Raw genomic sequence first — 20,230 nt, 5'->3', positions numbered from 1 at the left:
GGTCAAGCTTTGAATTCACTACCGCGACCCATTAATGCCCGGCAACGAAGCACGTCACTCTTGATTCCACATTGCTGCAGCTAAATAGCAAAAACTCGAACGTTTTTAAACCAGAAATTCACCCAGGATTTAGGTGCACGACAGCGTGTCACGCTACGGTATGTACGAAGAACGCAAAGTCGTTCGAACAATAATTGTCCCGAGTATGATTCGTCTTCTCGTTTTCCACGTTGCTTCCTTTTTTGGTCTCGCCGAGTCATCGTCATCGTACGACACAAGGCATCCAAGCGATAATGGAGATTTCTTTTTTTTTTATTGTACAATTTGCTCAGTCTTTGTCGAGGAAGCAAAGGATCTCGTTCCCGTGGCGACGACACGAGGGTTAACAGAGGAAAAAGCGACAAAGGGGTCGACGATCGTCGGCAGTCACGATTGAAAAGGATCGTCTATCTTCCTCTCGCGCACTCACTCTATCTCGCTCGACCTTCCTCTCCGCAGGGTGTATAATAAATAAATTGCGTTACACTAGAAACATTTCTGGCTCGGTACGTACAGTTCTACGCGTGGATTCGTATACCTGTCGTACGCATTTAGGTACAAAAGCATTCTCGGTTCACTTGGGGGACATGGAACGTCGCCGTTGATGGGAAACCATACAAGAATCGAGGGCATGTATTTTCATATAACCACATAAATCTCTTGGATATTGCTTTGGAAAAGTGAAGGATTGCTTAAATCCGTACGGGGAAGGAACTTGTGATGCGACGGTTCATCCTGGGTCGATCATTGATACTAACAGAACAGATATTGGATTCGTTTACCGACACTAATCTCGAGTAAAAATGTAAATTTTATTACAATCGTCTCTACTCTAATATTTTATCCTAGACAATAGATTGAGAAAGCGCTGCGACGAATTCCGGACTGTGATGACCTGGTCCCTGTTCCGATATTAAATGCCGTTGCGAATTCTGTCATTTAATTCGACTGCATTCATTTTACCGAGCAATGCAATTTTATGTATCAACAACAATAGTTTCGTAGCGTATCATAGCTGAAGACATTGTGTGCATCCAAGGAATGTTTATTACAGATATGTTCAAAATGTTGTAAACGTGCTATGCTACTGTGATGATGTAGAATCTGTAGAATTGTAGACATTGACTCACGGCTATAGCAAACATCTATTCAGCGTTACTACTTATTAACTCTTGTCTTTGAAACATCAACCGCTTAAATAGAATTAGTACGTCGTTAGTATCAATGCACCCATAAAACAACACCCGGGACGACTTTTTCAAAGACGTCCAATAAACTTTTACTCCCATTACGCCAAATAAAAAGACAATATGAAATATGTTACACGGCTGTGTATTATTAAAAAGGAAAATAAAAAATTTTTATTTCATTCCGTTTGTTACCCCATTCCGGCGACAGGTATATAAAAACGGGGGAGGAGAGGGATGAAAAGCGATTGCATATACATATATATCGGATTCAGGAAACATTCAGGCGAATGGCCAGCATTCGATCTTCGCAGCAAACGATTTATAAGAGTCCCACATAAAGTCCGTGAGTTTCATCCTGTTCAGTTTCTCAGCTCCATCGATCGACGTAAGAAAGAACGCGTGTTCTGTCATGGATTATTGTTCCCGGCGTCGCAATCGATCGTCGTCATGTATCGTGTTTCCGTTTTTATTATGCATTTTGCGACGAGACGAACGCGCACGTTGGGCAACGACGATGACGATGACGTTCGAGGATTAAGACAAGGGTGAGAGTGAGGAACGAGGTGCACTTAGCCGGCAAGCGCGCTGACACTCGCTGTCAATTGTTTCAATGAGCGAAGAAGATTCGTTGAATCGATCGACGAGAAGAAAACGCGCGATCGCAAATCAGTCGACCTGTCCTAGGAGATTCGATTTCTTTAGCTTCAAGAATTCGTAAGCATTCGTATTGTCACTTTGGTATCTGAACATCGAGCGTTCACGGAGAATTACTCTTCATTCGCAGTTCCGTGGGAACGAGTTTGATTTCTAGAGCCTTGGTCTGATTAGTATTATATAGAACTTCCTATCCTTGTTCTAGTAGAGAGTGACAGAGTTTCTTGCACCTTGTACCCACTCAGAAGTTACGACAGTTTTCCTTGTTACTTTGCTCATATGCACTCGCGAGTTCTATAAATATAAATTAAGGACTAGATCGTGAAGAACTCTTTCCGTCTAAACTTTCATCCACTTCAGTAGATCCGGTCGTTTTGCAGATCTTAAATTATTCATCTCCTAGGACGTCACGCGAAAAGAGAAATACGAGTCACTTCTTCGTCGAATCCTTGCGTGTAGCACCACAATAGTCACCGGCCGCATCGGTTAAGTTTAATCGATTAGAGTAACGTGTTACACAAATGTAAAGACGATATCGCGGCTGCTTTTCTTCGTCACGAATGAGTTCCGCTATTGTTTCGAACAGACCACGTTTGCTTAACACGAACAACTGGTTCGTTATACGTGAGAAAAAAATTGTACGATGATTTGCAATCAAAATGATGAAAGGAACAAGTTCAAGTGAAGGAATAGTATAGTGACAAATAGATAAGTAAAGGAAAAAGGGAGGGATACTCTCCGTAACTACGAGATTCTAATGATCGCTTACTCGCGTATGATTCAGGTCGATTTCTATCTACGATGTATCAACTGAGACAATGATGATAATAATAATAATGATGATCAAAAATAATATTAATAAGAATAATAAAATATCGATAATAATAATATTAATAGTAATAAACTCTGCAATATTTAATATAGGTTTGTTCATAGGGACTAGATACACTTTCTGCAGAGCAACAGATCTATCGATTCGCTCCTTCCCTCTTGTCGCGACGCTTACCTGCATCGATCCCACTTTCTCTCTCGCGCGTTCGGAAGGTTACAGGATTAGGTTCTGTGCTTGTACAGCATCCAATGGAGAGGACATGTGACGTGATTGATTGAATGCATTGACCGTCGTGACGCATCTCCGGCGTAATCGGTCAAGTGGTCGCGATCGTTAACGATTACCGCGCGACGCGTACAAAAGATCCATCCCGACTCGCGTCATCCTATTCGGTTTCTTCGTATGCGGCGCGAATACGATTGCCATGAAACTGATTGCACTTCGCGATAACCGCGTCTCTCGGCGCTTGTTTGCGCAATTTCCCGACCACGAAAGAACGGGGCCGCGTGATTTCAAGGGCTGCAGGTCAACGATTCTCGACACACGATGCCTTCTTCCGTCGGCGTTTGTGCGTCGACCTGGCCGTCGCGCGGATTCATCAACAAAGGCTACAACACTTGGACGCGTCGCCCAAATGAATGTGACAAACGTTGGGCATCCCGCTGCAACCCTTTCCGACCACGCTCTCTTGGACCAAGTGCGACAGGCCCAGATTCTGATTGATGTCCCCGTCGCTGCCGCGGTGCTGATGCTTGACATCGCACCACTGTCGACGATCTCGCCATTTGTCGTCCGTCGGGGCGCAAAACAGCATGGATTTCGGCGACGGAGGACTGACACGATCCCGAGCGATGCTGCCGCAAGACCGGGCCTTGTAAAGCCGCCCTTTACCGAAAATCCCGGGCAGCGGCACACACAGTTTCTTGTGCACCGCAAAATACCGACTGAGCAACCGGATTTTTCTGTTCTTACAATCATTCCTGTTCATTGAGCCATTCCGGTTCTCTTTGTCATTGGACGGTATCTGATTCACCGAGCCGCCGTTCATTTCCCGATCGTCGCAGCACGTCTCGATCCTCTGACAAGTGTCACGTTGCGATTCCTGCTGCTTGGTACACCTGCCATTCGGACTGTAATTGTTTTGCTTGTTCGACGATTGAGACAACGATTTGCCAGTGGTGAGGGACCAACTCTGAAGGAGCCTCGCGCCGAAGCCTTTAGCCTTTTGAACGGTCGCTGCTGCATGGGATAGAGGTTGGGAAACCCCGTGCGAGCCCGTACTGCTCTGAGACACGGACGACGACGAAGAAGATATACTTTGGACTCCTAGAACCGCGGAATTACGAGACCCGTGATTGTGAGACGGCGGTGCTTCTGCCTCTTGAACTTCCGTGATGCGGTTCAACGACTGACTCTCCCTCAATCGCGTTTCTCCGGCTCTTCTTCTACCCGCGCGATGCCTCCTACCGAATATAACTTGATTCTCCGAGCACCTGTGCCTGCCGCCGGTCGTCGTGGTAGTCGTAGAGGTATTAGTGCCGCTACCCCCGCTGCTTCTCCTTTCCGTCTCACTAGTTGGAGTCTCCGTCGTAGTCCGTTCTCCGTTCCCTACGCCACCTCCTCCGCCACCTTCGCCGCCCCCGCTTCCGCCAGGATCCTGAGAATCGCTAGAATCGTCGTGACTGTCGCGCCTGGAAGGCATCGATTTGCCCGCGGTGCTCAACTTATGTGCTCTCTTCTTCCTGCTCTCGCTATCGTCGTCGCTAGCGTCCGAACTCGAACAGGACGTCGTACGTGTCTTGTGAAACTTGCTCTTCCTCTGTTCGTACCCCGTCCTCCTCACTACGCGGCATTTGGAGCTGCCGCTCTCGCTACCGGATACTGGCAACGCATCAGCGTCCTCTAGAATTTCGTTCAACGGTGTGGACGTCGAACTAGTACTTCCCGGCGATGGCATAGTTTTATACTTAGGCGGTATACTGTCGTTAAGCCCGGTCAAGGGTCGCAGTGGAATCGTCACTGTCGACGATTCGGTTAATATAGTCGTCGTGGTGGTCGCTATGCTGGAATTAGATATTTTCGGCGATCCAATCGTCGACGAGTCTAACGACGAACTGGGCGACCGGTGCTGCGCTCCCATCCTCCACTTGTTCGGTGGTATAGGTCCCACTGGCTTCAAACATTCTGACACCGATTTCGGCCGGTTCTCCGAAGATCCCTTCCTCGACCAGCTCGGAGGCGAGCCATCGTCCAGACGGTTCTTTATATTCTCCTGACTGATTGCGTCGAGTCTCGCTGCTTCAGGTACTCTTTCCACGAGCTGATTGCCCGCTAGAAGTCTGACCGTTGCCTTGTGCTGGACGGACGGCGTGGAACCGCAGCCGGCTCCGCTCATTGGACTAGACTTCAGCCGATCCTCGCCCTCGGCGATCACAGGAATTACGTTGACATCCTTCTGCGAGATCCGCTGCGACGGAATTGGCTTGTGGCTCGATTTTTCTGGAAGCTGAGACAGCCGTTCTTGTAGGATGTGTGACAATTTCCCTTCCGAGCGAGAACCGCGGCGATTGAATGAATTCAGTGCGGAATTGCTGCCGCGGTCGTCGCGCCCGGAACACGAAGACACGTCATCCTCGTCCTCTTCCTCCTGGACGATGCTGCACTTCCGCGTGCGAACGTTCTATAATAATGACGACAATGCAAAAAAATTCTTATGTCTGTCATCCAGTCATTAAACAGTTCTCATTCGAATTATAGAATGCATACCTGAGTCACGTCACCCGGCGTCCGTGGTACACTTAATAACGACTGATTGATCGTACTCAACAAGTTTTGTTCGGCACGAATATTGCTGGCAGCGTCGTCTTGTCGGCTGAAAATAATCGATGTTCGAGCCTTATTATAGTTCATTATACTAATAATAAATAAACGATGTCCCTTGGCGATCTTATATAAAGAAAAAGCGTTTGTTTGTATGTTAATAAAAATCTTAAGAATGACTGAAGTGTTTGTATCGAAATTTGACTGTAGGGTCCTAAATAAGTCTTCGGATTTAGAATAAAATATATACCTGGGCGAGACTTCGAGAATTTCCGGTCGAGACTTCTGCACCAGTTCCTGGCGATAAGTTCGCAGCTTCCTCTCCGCCAACAAGAAATACGTTGCCGTTATGTGATTGTATTCATTCTTGTCGAGGGCCCTGCAACGAGGTCACGCATATTATTAAATGTTTCATTTGTCAAGAAGGCTGAACAATTGTCTTCTATTGGACAAAATCGCTTACTCCAATATTTCTTCTTTGGTGGCAATGTTCCCGTTAACCATCTTAGTGATTATATGATTGTGATGGTCGTCGGACACCTGTTGCCTCGAGACCAACGGCAATGCTTCAACCGGGTCCGAATCGGTCCCGATGGCTAGCCAAGCGTCAGCACGTATTTCTTCGAGGGAGGCTCTACCTTCAGGTTCCCTGACCAGCATCCTCGCGATCAAACGCTTGCAGCCGTCGGACACGTGCGGCGGGATCGAATATTTGCAATCCATGATCATCGTCAAGGTCTCGCTGTCGTTCGCCTCTTGGAAAGGCGCTTGACCGCATACTAGCATATACAAAATGACACCTAGCGACCAAACATCTGAAAAACGCGAACAGGAAAAATTACTAACACCCATTTACGGCGTGGATAATAGCCGCGTTTAGCTTGATAAAGAATGCAGAGCGGAATGCGTAGATAGGTCAACGTGTGATTTTCTTTCCCGAGTAATACAGGTCAGCGAAGTAGCCGAAACTTTTTAATTAAGTCCTCGAGCTATGTGAAACAAAAAATGAATGAACTATGCGGTACGTACCGACAGCAGGCGCGTCGTAACTATCGCCAAGTAGAATTTCCGGCGCCGAATACGCTAGGGAACCGCAGGAAGTCTCGAGCTTCTGACCAGGATAGAATCTATTGCTAAATCCGAAATCGGTGAGCTTGACGGTGCCGAGTTTCTCGAAGAACACCACATTCTCGGGTTTCAGGTCCCTGTGCACCACGTGCAACCGATGGCAATACGATATGGCTCGAACTATTTGCCGGAAGTACGTTCTGGCCACCTGCGATCGATTAAAAACCCCGTCAAAGAGAGAACGTCGAGCAAAAAGGCCGTCGCGCGCGGCCTTGGTGTTTCATCAATCGCGACGAAAGGACTATCGCGTCCACTGTTTCCAGTTCAATTGAACGCAACTCAACCGCGATTGAATGAACCGAATGAATCGAACAAATCGTCGTGTTCCTGCGAGAATCCCTTCGCATGGTTGTACTGTACATGTTTTCATTCCATTGACTGGCTGGCAATGAGTAACTCCCGTTGATGATTCAGAAGCCAGTGATTTTAATCGATTCTATAATTCTTAGTAATAGAATCAGAGATACAGTTATGGGTAAAGTGATAACAAATCTGGGACACGTAATGACTGAATAGCGCGCGCTGTTTCCCATTAATGACTGATGAAATGCGCTAAATAGAATAAAAAAAACACTTGTAAAAGCCACTTAAAATTTGAACGCTTTGTCATTATTTAAGGACCAATTCGCGCGACCCGGGGCCTTGCGAAGTTTCATTCTATATTTTCAAGCTGCATTTTTCTACGAACTTGACATACAAAATCGGTTAATAAATTTAAAACTATGCTCTAAAAAACGGAGGGGCACAAAATTCGAATTCATTATTCGACATCAAAAGAACCGAGAACGGCAAAAAGTGTCGCAAAGTGGATTGAGTAACAGTTGCCGCACGAACCGAACGCGTAAAATGACTTCATTTTCTCCGGAGAACAAGGCTCGTTACGTGCAATAAATTGAAACGATATACATGTACGTAATACGTATAATAAGTAAGTACATGCCTCCTCGCTTAGACCGCTGTCGTGTCGCATGATGTAATCGTAGAGATCGCCGCCATCGCCGAGCTCCAGGATCAAATAGAGCTTTGTCTGGGTGTCTATCACCTCGTAGAGCCGAACCACGTTCGGATGCTGCACCAGCTTCATGCATCTCACCTGCGAGGGAAGACAAAAGGGGAAGGTCGGTTATAGTAGTGCAAAACGATTGATGCCGACTGGTCAACGAACCCTGTCTCTCCCCCCCTTCTCCCTTGCGTCATTATCTCGTTGACCTTAACGAGATCCACAAGTTCGAAGCGGGATCGCAGATCTTTCCTACGCGATTCCGTCGAGCGGATCTTACGCAATCGGTCATTAATATTTAATACTGAATGTCGCGGAACGCTGGAGATCGTAGGAAGCAGCTGCAACAGCTCGGAGAGCCGTGCGGCAGAGCTTCCGCTCGGGCGTTCAGCAATTGTCGAGCTTTTCAAACTGATTACGATTGATTCGTCCGATGGATAAATGGCAGAATCACGGTGGACCGAATTTCACAGATTGAAATCCTTCGATTGAGACGTAAATCGATCTACGATCGAGGAATTTCAATTCCAACGAGCGTGGATGTTTTAAGGACAGCGGCGAGGTTCGTCTGGGAAACGTACGACAGCGGCTTGAACCCCTCGAACGTCATCAGACAGGGGAAGCAGTGGTCTGAAAGACTCGCGAGATCGCAGTAAAAATCCCGTGGTGGAACGCGATACGAGGAGCCGTGCACACGGCGGTGTTATTGAGCGAGCAAACGGAAGGAAGGAAGAGATTAGAACGCGTTTCCATTTTCCTTCTCGGGCAGCTTTGTGTCCGACGTACTCCCATTCACGCAGCGCACGGGAGGGACAGGAACAATGGAATGAGGGATACGCAGTCGCCTTCGAGACGAGAAAAAATGTACGGGGGTCGCGAACGCGTATGCTCACCTCTTGAAAGAGGTGCGCTCTCGAGACCTCGTCGAGTTTACTCTTGTCGATGACCTTTACTGCGACCTTTTCGCCGGTGAAAACATGTCGGGCCAGCTTCACCACGGCGAAGTGACCGCGGCCGAGTGTCTCCTCCAGGTCGTACAGGCCGGCGATCTTCCCATCGTAATTGCTGTAGCCCACCCTCCGATGCATCTCGTGTCGCTGAAACGGTGAAAACAAACCGTGAATGGTCGCCGACCGACTCGTGCTGCGGTGAAACTTGTCCCGTTTCAACGAAGGTGAAAACTTCTTGCTGAAAAGCATCTGCCTCCCGCTGGCACCGTGCGCGGTATTACGCATTTCGTGAATATTTTTAGAATTTTTTCTTTAATGTTAAAGGTCTATATTTCGCACACGATCGACTGGTCGCGAAACTCCAGAATGGACAGAGTAATTTCATTAATAAAAAATCAATGGGGTAATGGAATCTTTAAAAAGAAACTCTGCAAAGCTTTGAACCGTACGGTTCTCCCTCCAACTTCAGAAAGTTAGAAGAAAATAAAGCGACAATTTTCCATACGACGTTCAGAGTGTCGAGGTATTAAAATGTCCTTCCGAGTCATTTATATGAAATTTACTGAGTATTTATTGAATAAACCCTCTATTCCAATATTTAAAAACTAGTCAAGTTTCGATACTCTTTTAAGCGGTTATGGCAAATGAAATGGTCTGCTTGTCCGTCTTTACTTCAAAAGTCAAATCGAATCTCTAGGATCTTTCTCTAAACGTGTCCAGCGGTTTAAAGAAACTACTTATTGTCCCAAGCTGTCCGTATCTTTGACGCAACCATAAATTCCCTTCACCGTTCCGCAGCTTTCTATTCGAACCCAAATACATACAATAAACAATTACCATCGTTTACAGGACGTTTTCCTGTCCAACAAATTGGGCGAGTTGAAATCGTTGTCCGGCGAATCAATTCAAACACCGCGAGCGTGATAATGATACGCACGTGGCGCGTGCAAGTGCGAACATCGCACATCCGCGAGCAAGAACGGAGCCGATTGTCCGCCAAACACGGGAAATGAATTTCTACGCCTACCGGAACGACTCGTTGACGCGCGCGTAAGTACACACTGTCACGCTGTACTCTCACTTTTGCACCGCTTCTTTATGGGAGTGGCCGCCGCTGCGACTTCGTATAAGGATAAACGAGTCCGACACTTCCGGCGTCTCTTCCGGAACGCCGAAAACGGAGTTCGAGGTACGGCGCGGCAAAATCGATCGACCCGCTCTCCGCGCCGGTCGACCGCTTTCCGCTGCAACGGGTTTTTTGCAGGATCGGGAAAGAGGGTCGCCGATTATTTTTAGCCGGGGGGTAGAAGTAATAATTAAGTGGGTCCCGTCGATCGATCGATCGGCGGAATGAAACAAAAACGAGAGACGAGTGTTTTCAGCAGATTGGCGAAGGGCTGCTCTCGATGGAAAGTGGTCACGTATCCGATCGCAATTTACGATCCGTGGCCGCGTCGATTGTTTCAGTTGCACGCGAAATTGCTTTCTTATCGTTCGTTTGTCGTAGACGTCGAGGGGCCACCACTGGCTCGACGAAAAGAGGTTGTGAATAATTTATAGCTCGATGCGAATGCACCAGACCCCGATTTCGAGTTGTAATGGCCGCACTTGCGTCCAAATTGAATCGTTAATAAATCAAACAAACGATGCGCTACCCCCAGTAAAAATTCTCCAAGTCCAATACATTTCAAACGAGATCGAGGCGCCATTCTTACGTTACGTCGCATGCGGCTTTATGCATTTATGGCAGAATTGATTACGTAAAAAGCGTAAAGAGTACACATAGTGAAGAAAAGTGCATAAAGTGTCAACAGCAAAATGCATACTCTGGCGATTGAAGGATATTCTTACTAGATATCATTTCTTAAATTGATACTCTGCAAGTTTTATTTCGCACAAAAACTCGCAGCCTAGTCGTATTTATTTTGCGAGAGTCAAAGATAGATAATACAATCCTGAAATATCGAGGGAACGGCCTTGAATAATATTTTCGCATTCGTAGCTTTTGTCTCGTAACACTTCCGCTTTTTTTCGCTTATTTCTGGACACTCGCGCGCATGAGTTATAATTAATACAATAATCGAGATTTACATAACGATTCCGTTGCAACATTTCGGCATGGACTATAACGCGATACGCGCTACATGAACTGTACGAATGAATTCGAGCAACATGAAATATGTATTCGTGCATAATGAATATAACAGACAACGTTGAGGCTAGTAGAATATGAATAACATTTCTATTCAGGACAACGTACATTTCACTATACATATATCTGCAGATGAAAATATAAAATATAATCCAGTTTTAACAATTCAACTTGTAGACAGAGAACAGTCCGATTAAGATAACTGTTGTCTAAATCAAGATAGACAGTGATAGAAAATGTTTAAGACGATCTTAAAAATAAGCAACGCCTCTGAATACCGGCTATAGATCCTTTTTGAGATTATTGACCACCTAGTTACAGAATTCTATTATTCTAAACGTTAAGTAGTAAGTTCTACCATTTGTCACGTCGACTATGAGAAGCTCGATGGATGCAACGTTCAGCTTCAACGAGTGTATAATTGTTTTCGAAAATACTTACGTGGATTTTTAATACAGAAAAAATCTTATATTTATAACCATTCATTTTTAAGCCTCATCTCCACTGACATGGTAGAGCGATAACTATTTTAGCGAGGCGAGCAGCTGTAAACCGAGTATACCATACGATGCACTTTGTGTTTAATTATCCTAGATCAGTGCTATAAAAATCACTGACCTGTGAACGTTCACGACACTGAATACGCCCCTGTCACCTGATACAAAAGACGATCAGTCATGAATATTTGTCGTTTGCCAGTCGGTCAGCAGGCGCACGGACGTCACGCCGGTTCCGGTTTCTTTTCGAGTCAACGGGCTAAGAAACCTGTTTACGTCAGGACTGTACGTTTCGCATACTACACGCGTCAATGCGGAGATGATACATGGCCAGGAACTCATTCACCGCTATGCGGGTATGCTACGTACCGTCGAGAACGGAACGGATGCGAAAATACATTTTCTTTGAGGCGCACGGAAGTATGAAAGGAACGGACAAAGACGAGTACGCGCCGGTTAAAATTAAACGGCCAACGCGTGCAGAATATACGCGATCGGCAACAATCAAACAAAACAAGCTAACTGCTTCTATGAACTCGGAAACGTTTGATAGAGCGTTTTCTGCGCTTTCGCAACGCTGGTTAAAAGTGAATGGATCGAGAATTCGTAACGATCAAAGAGGATATTTAAGGTACAGGTCGATTACGATGATTTTCGACCCTCGATGGGGATCAGACTCGAAAATAGTAATAAACCCCATGCCTCGTTTTTTTCAATGCTCGACGTGGCTGGATTTTGACGTGATTCTGACGTTTCAATAAGAAACCGGTCGTGAATCATTGTCCCAAGCTGTACCTGCCTTATTGTACTCCTACGAACTCGGTAATGCTCGATAGAGTATTGTTATGAGCCTTTCGTAACGCAACGATACGGTTCCATAATCCTTAACGTGCACCTTATATAATAGACGCACGAACGTGCAAGTCCGTGTAACAAGTGAATTTATTTTTCCCCACAGTCACGTCTGTTCGTAGTTCATCGATTCTAGATTTAACAAGCTTGTTTACTCGTTCGCTGAATAAATGACGTAAAGAGAGAATTGCCCGATGGTCGAGATTCTTACTGCACACCGTATTACGGTACTGACTTTACGTAACCGACGATTAATTATATTAATTCGACGATGCCGGCGTTCTTAAATTAAGTATCAGGCTGACTGAAACACACATTCTTATCGTATATACAACTGAAATTAAAACGTGTAAGCACATCGAATTGAAATTAAATATTCCTTACAATTTTATCTCGACAATTACACAGTCTCGTTCTACCAAGTTCGAAGAGGAAATGAATTTAACCTCGTTAACTTCAAGTACAGTGAATATCCCAATTTCTACTTAAGATCATAGAAGAAGAAGAAGAAGAAGCAAGTGGACAGAAACTGGGGCGTTTATTTTACGTCGAATATTTGTTCAAAAGTCGAGACAAACTTCAGCCACGAGTTATCAGTTAAGAAAATTTTTGAGCGAGCACTGGCCTCGAGATAAAGTAGGAGAAATTCTTCGCCGGAACGAGTGACAGCGGTGAATGCACACACGTGTGCCAGAAAACTTCCTCGCATTGTCAAATCGGGCTCTCGCGGGCAGACAAAAGTGCCGGTTCTAAGAAAAGCGGGCATGGAGTTAGGTCTGCGACTCTTCTTGAGGCCAGCCTAGGTTACAAAGTTAGTCGACCATTATTTTTGGTCGAGTTACTTTGCCACCACGTGTATTTCTACCGCACCGCCGAGCACAATAGGCACGGCGTTTCTCGCTCCGATTAGAACGGCAACGGTCTGCGTAAAAAGATTCTCGAGCGTCCGACAAACATTTTTAATTAATCGATTAATTTGACCGATTCGATCTATTGTTCCGCCTTGCGACGTCTGTTGAATAAATAGAGCCCATACGGTCTACATTTTTAGCGACAGAAATAATTCAGTTGACCCAGAAACCTTTATCGAAACGATACTATAATTAATCCACAATTGACGAAAAGTCTGGTCCAACGGTTCAAGTCCGTTCGCTCACCGAATCCAGCTACTCTTTTCTACTAATCGATAATTCAGCAAATAATAACATAAACAGACCGTAGAAAAAGAGCTTATAGCGCCGTCATTACGTCATATGAACGGACGTGCATTAGCAGTGCCAGTGAAACAAGATCAAGCGTGCCCCCTTTAAAATCAATTCCCCCCCCCCCCTATTTCGGGCCACCGAAGGGTATCTTATGGAGCTTGCTACTACCGCGTGTCTAGTTAATTTTATCACGTTCATCAGTGGTTACCTATCGAGCGGCCGATATTCCGGAACTGGGCTTTGTACGAGAATACGTACACGTATCACTGAACGGATGCTGTGCGCGCGATCAACTTTGAAGAAGCGTTTCAACCAGCGAGGCTAAAAAACCCAACAATACGTCGATTCGTCGAAATATCTCTCACCACGACTGATTGGACTTGACATTTTCCCGATAACAACCTTACGTTCGGGCTCCGCTTCGGCATCCACCTGCGCGCGACTCGTATCTCCGTCGGCCCGCCCGTTGACCTGGTTCCGTTCAGCGCCGAGTGTAATGAGTCGCGTGGAACGCCTATCAAACCCGAAGATAAAACTTGTACGGTGACCCATCGGATACCGCGCGCCGGGGACGACCTCGACGCGACGGTAATCGTGTTATCAGGCTCGACAACGTTGCATAGATGGGAAGTGACAAATCGTGAAGATTCCTCAGCGATCGGACGCTTATCTCGACGATTAAGATAATTCCTGCTGAAATCCGAACTATTGAAAATTGTTTGGAATCTTGTCGGTACCAAAGAATGAAACCCTCGTACGATCGTCAGTCAAAATTAGCAAACAGTAACTACAGAACTGGAGTAAAAGCTATTGAAGTAGTTGGTTTGGAACAAACTAAGTCAACATGCTCGAATGGACTTCGTATCTATAGGGTAAGCAGGATCAACAGGCGCGCACAGGTGATTAGAAGAGAAAAAAATCGGAAGTAGGCCATGGTTTTATGTTCTCGTAGTAAATTGTGGAACGAGGTAGTCGTTTGCTTTAATATATGTATATCTACGTACGGCGACTTCCATTAATATTCGGACCTGCTGGGCAAATACTGGTTCGCAAGCGAAACCGCAGACCTGGCTTCGTGATTGCAAATCAGAAAAAATCGTGGAATGCAGTCGATTTACTCTATCGATTCTCAGCCATTGACACATCATTTTTATGCATTGTAAAGGAAACTCGTTAAATTGGTATACAATTATGTTATAATGTACTGACGCGGCGGAAAGGTAGAAACACAAAGATGGGTAAATTGGATTTAAATACGTGGCAACGGAGATGTTTAATCCGACCATGCTGGCAGAATCGCACGTAGGATTATCCAAAGTAATTCAATTAGGATTCGAAGACAACTTCACCGCAAGGACGCGGTATTTACGCTTCCACGGAGAAATCTACGGAATGCTATTACAGCCGGCGATACCGTTTCGCCGGGATACGCATCGGTAGAATGATAAACACGCCTCCTACCCGAATTTGAAAATATCGAAGACTGAATATTCAATGGATGAATCAGTGAATTTTGTACGATTCGTGAATCATTCATACGGATGATGCTACAGAATGAAAGTAAGTCGAGTAGGATTTATTTTTATGCAGAATCACCCTGCATAGGTTGTGACATCAATTAAAAATAGAAGACCCCATCACGAGGCTGCGACTTAAACGAGGCAAGATCGCATTTCGCGGGGGTACGATAAACTGATTTCCAGGATCCTCGATTAGTCAGAAGTCGTGCAAACGGACTACAGACCTACAGAGCGATTCGCCGGACACTCGAGGAAAAAATTACATTAGTCCGTAATCCCTTCAGGGGAAACAAGTTTCGTCGATGAAACTCGTTAACATTAGAAGATACGAGAGAACATGAAAATCCCGGGTCAGCACGAGAGTTTTTCTCATGATCGGGACAGGTTCCTCGTCAGATCTTCCTATGAATTTGAATCTCTATCGATATCTGAAATGCCAACGACTCGGCACGTCCACCTGTGTCAATGAATTACACGTTAGACGACGTACGTGCTATCTACATTTACTGTTTAATGCAACAGGAGTGAATTAATCAGTCAGTCGTCCGGTTTCTCGCAGGCGATAATCTATGCCGTACCGTGAAAGTTGCAACTTTTCCCGAAGCCTCTCTTTTATCACCGGTTGTGCATCGCTCGCGATATCATCAGATAACGCAACGTTACTATCTCCTTATACAGCAAAACAGGAGTCATCGTCGATTATTAAAGATAACCAGATGCTCCGCGTTACACGAATTGATAATATTTGAAAGCACGAGTATAGGATATCATACACTTTCCTACACATAGTTTCAAATATTTAATGCACATTTTCATTCGAATACAGCCTACTTTCAAAAACGTCCTTCTTTTTATCCCAATTAGTTTTCATTCCCCAATGATGTTTTTATTATCAAAGTTCATTAATCTCGCTGTACTGGTCACGCTTTCCAATAGCGAAGTGAAGGATGCAAAAACGGGAAGAACACGGATTGCACAACAGAATCGTTATTTCGCGAAAATTGTTTTCACAGTCGCGTGAAAAATGTGGGAGGAGAACGGCGCTCGCCGTAAGTGCATGCTTATACAAGAAGCCTGCGTCGTATCCACGATTTTGAGAGGCGATAACCTATGGTAATGCATAGTGTAAACGCATCACCGTGGGTGCGTAACAGGTAGTGCTCGCATCCCGTTACCAGGATTCCTCGAGTCTTTGACACGCGGAAAATGCCGGACGGAGTTATACCTACATACCGTGAAATCGCAAACATATGTACACATACACGTTCTTAGCGGTGAGGCTAAATTAACAGACTTACTTCCGAGATGTTGTAATTAGAATATTCATAAGTAATAACGAAAAATGAGGTCTATGTCGTTTCCTGTTCAAATGTGTAAAACTTTATAAACTGCTGATTTACTTATAAGAATGCGTCCTTATCTTTTTTTACCAAATATCATTTCATTCTTTTTTGACAAAAGGAAAATATGGTAACCGTAGATTAGTATCATATCGTAGAGGATTTCGAAAGTCCTTCGCGGAAACGTTAAGGCCCAAATTTATAGTCGTTTCTCAGTTCTCAACTTATTTGCATATCTAGGTGTTCCGTGATACAGGATTGATGAAAATCGAGGATATATTTAAATATTTTGTTTCGGACAACATAAACCCACATGTTCAGTGTCTTCGGTCATTGTGGTAGACTCAATAAAATTTTAAAAAGTGTTAATGAATAATGAAATAAAACGTTTAAAAATATATTCTCGACTTTCATCAATCGTGTATCACGAAACGCATAGATATGCAAGAAGCAGTTGAGAACTGAAAGCTGAGGAACGACTATAAATTCGGGCCTTAGTCGTTTACTGATACACAATACCTCTATTCCTATTGTCTGCGAGTTACTCGAGGCGAGAACAATTAAGAACGATTAGAATGTTTCTTCGCTCGCGACCACGACGCTCGAGAGCGAGACAATTTCACGGGTGCAATGCGACGAAGTGCATGCGTGCATTCCACAATATCCGGGGAAAGAGAGATGACGTTGAAACATCGGAGGAGGAAGAAGAAGAAGAAGAAGAAGAAGAAGAAGAAGAAGAAGAAGAAGAAGAAGAAGAAGAAGAAGAAGGATTCAAGTAGAAGAGAGATTCTGTAATCTGTATCCGTGAGACGATGGTATACCACGCCACGCCATTTTTAGTCGTCCCGTACTCTTTTCTCCTCCCTTTCCTTTCGTCTCTTTCACCCCTTTCTCTGACCACGGTAAACGAACGTGACGTAATAAGACATTAACATTTCAGAGAGCTCCCGGTTCGTTAACCTGCCGATAATATCGGCGGCCTCGCGATTCTTTCTCTCCCACTACTTCTCCTTCCTCGGACCACTTTTTGAGCGCGTCCTATTTAATCCGGATCATCAATGAGGAGTTGGTAACAAGAGCGACCCTCGTCTTCTTTAAGAACAAGATCAGAAAGCACTCCCGCATCAATTTTATGCAACGTCGAAGTTGATAGTCTTATTTCAATAAAACATCTTTCAGCATATTATACAAAAGTTAGTCGTTGCCTAAGTCAGAAGTATTGAAAATTAATATAGGTATCAAAAGAATACGAATGTAAAACCGACGATCGATTGACCATTTTGTATTTGAGAAGTCAGTAAAAACTTGCAAATTTTATCATAGAGCGACGACTATCTTAATTCACAGATCATCGCTAAATGATTATAGCTGAGCTTAGAGGAGAAATAGAATACAACTTTTTGATCCGCTTCTCTACTAGCAACTTTGCACTAGTTTCTGCAAAGCGGAGCAAAATACTTTCACGAGTATACTAAACAGGCGTCTGTGATGTATGTGTACATATATCAGTTCTCTCTTTTTTTTTTTAGAAATTCTGTTACATTGAAGAAAGGAGGAGATCGTGATCTATGTCATCCGGCATAGATCCATCGAATTGTGTAACGCGATTGGTGGACGGATAAAGTGAAACACGTGACACGCATTTTACAGGAAACATTTGAAAGTTTACAGCCTATTTGTTTAACGCTGACGTTTCAAGGTCGAGTCGAGCTAAGTACCGGTAGGAAATGGATACGGCGGAATGTAGACTTACGAAGAATGTGAAAGTATTTTTTCTTAAAATGTAACTTGTTCGGCAAGTACTTACTACTACTTACGCGATCTGCTGTTATATCGCGTTCAGAGTAGATCGTGACTGTTTGTTAATGAACAGACAGCGGATTTTATGCGTTTATAGAAATATTGTACTAGCAGCGAATATGAAGAAAAATAAACAAAATATTAAAGAAATGTCTATTGCAATGTTTACATAATATGAAAAATGTCTACGAAGAATGCATCTTCTTAAATGATACCATGAATGTTTCGAGTCATATGCACTCGAGTTGTGCGCATCGCACGGTATCGAACTTCCGGTACGCTGCTTATAAAATAGAATATCTGAGATGACGAAGACGATCTTTTAAAACAGAGGCAATTAATAATTGTCAAGTCCGTAATCCATGACATTTACTTGGCAATATCTGAGATAAAAATATCTGTAACTCCCTATTAAGTTTTGATATAACAATGAATAAGTAAATAATTATTTGGAGAATCACTGAGAAATTAGGGTACGGACGAGAACCGAGATAGTGGGAGTGAGCGATGTATACGTATATATGTATAATACACGTATACATGTAGGAAGACAAGAAGAGGCGTCAGGAGCCATTTTTACAGAAGAGTCCACTAAAATGTACCGTTGAATAAAATTACACATACCGCTTTGCCCGCTAGACAGACGAATCCAGCCAGCACTCGACTTCCCTTCTCGTCCGGTAGACTGTCATTTGTGATGAAGGTTCATACGCGTGTCAAACACACCGCGGCGATTGATACACACACGACGCACGGCACCCGGAGCCGTTAACTTCCACCGATTTTTTCCACGCTTACACCACGGACGCGATCAACGTCTTCTCCTCGTCGAACACGAGGAGATGCCGACGACACAGCTTCAGCGATCTCGATGATCCTCCCCGACGACGACGTCGACGGCGACGGCCGTTAAGTCGTCGCTGATTGCCACTCGCGTACGCACTCACGGCGATCGGATGTGTATGTTTACACGGCACCGCGCACCGTCTCTTTCTCGCACTCTCGTTCGGTGGACACAATGCCTCCTCCCTCGCGCGAGATACACGCCTCGTACATACACCCTTCCTTGTGGATGGCTCGTAACGTTTCCTACTTATTTGCGACCGTTCCACCGCGGGTTTCTCCTTTCGGCAACTCCGTCCACACCCGCGCGCCCTTCGATCCGGCCGCACGAAGAGGAAAACCAAGATTTCCCAGCTACGGTCCTCGATGTACTGGCCCGACACACTTCTAGCCTCTTCTCTCTTTCGCTATTTCGTTCCGTCCTCTGTCTCGCTCGGTTCCGCGTACTACTGCGTGCCTCGCTCGTGCACTGTTTCCTCCTTCTCTGTCTATATGCACCCGTGTGCCTCGCTCGTCTCTCGCACCCGACCGACTAACTGGCCGTTCTCTCGCCCCGAAAACCCGGCCCGATCCTTTGACGATTACTCGTTGCACGCCACGCACGCTCCGCGAAACACAACACTCGCGGCTGGTACTGGCGCACGCAGAATTGAATTTTCCCCAATGCAGATTAGATTAAATCGACGGACACCGCGAGCGTCGACGACAGACGCGCTCGCGACACCGTGATACGACGGGAAAGCTGAGAGAACGTACTCACCGGACTCGGAGCTAACGAATAACGAACGTGTCGCGCGACCACGCACGCCTACTCCTAACGCCACCTACTGGCAGCCGAAGTACATCGACACGTTCGCTGTGACTACTTCTGCATACGCGAAATAGCCACATACATTTTACATAACACGTTGGTTAGATGAACCTTGTACACTTGTATGAACAGAGAATAAAACAACGTCTTCTATGCTGCTTGTTACTTTTTTGTTCAAATAATGTTATTGTACGAGAGACAGACTCTCAAAGATCCTGTAGCAACTAACTTCAAGTCCTTAGTACTTGTGTTAGTGATCTACTAACGTTGAATGCATTATTACTATTTAGGGTTTTAAAGAATGCAACTTAATGTTACGTAAAGCTGATTAATAAAGGAGATGTAAGAACCAAAACTAATGGGATGAGAAATAGCATCTCGGCTGAGCGATATTTATGTGATGCTGAATCGTGATTGGTTGGAATGAAAGCAGCTAGACCTTACCACTGATTGTCATTTCCTGTGTTACCGATTTTTTAGAACAAAAATGTAATTATAAATGTAAAATGATATATATATACGTCCTATAACACCAATGTATTATTTTGTAAAATACATATGATTAATTTAAAGCATAACGAATTAGAGTTATCAATT

The 20,230-nt window shown here is 44.8% G+C and overlaps 1 protein-coding gene across 2 annotated transcripts; it reads right to left on the bottom strand.

Annotated features, from left to right (window-relative positions):
* Positions 1-304: 304 nt before the first annotated feature.
* Positions 305-19,869, bottom strand: Snrk (SNF related kinase). Of its 2 annotated transcripts, none has more exons than XM_018026751.2 (8): positions 18,604-19,869; positions 8,557-8,760; positions 7,604-7,756; positions 6,565-6,811; positions 5,999-6,350; positions 5,786-5,914; positions 5,482-5,587; positions 305-5,395 (listed from the first exon to the last, which is right to left on the bottom strand). In XM_018026751.2, the coding sequence occupies exons 2-8, from the start codon at positions 8,749-8,751 to the stop codon at positions 3,314-3,316; spliced, it is 3,264 nt and encodes a 1,087-aa protein (XP_017882240.1). In that variant the 5' UTR covers positions 8,752-8,760; positions 18,604-19,869; the 3' UTR covers positions 305-3,313. The 2 variants fall into 2 exon arrangements, with proteins under 2 accessions (XP_017882240.1, XP_026670250.1); XM_026814449.1 differs by lacking the exon at positions 18,604-19,869 and adding an exon at positions 13,578-14,490.
* Positions 19,870-20,230: the final 361 nt, after the last annotated feature.

The sequence above is a fragment of the Ceratina calcarata genome, unplaced genomic scaffold (assembly GCF_001652005.2).
Source record: "Ceratina calcarata isolate Rehan_Ccalc_2016 unplaced genomic scaffold, ASM165200v1 scaffold39.2, whole genome shotgun sequence".
NCBI lineage: Eukaryota > Metazoa > Arthropoda > Insecta > Hymenoptera > Apidae > Ceratina > Ceratina calcarata.
The sequence above is the reverse complement of the archived record's forward strand: the minus strand, read 5'-3'. Positions and strand labels throughout refer to the sequence as shown.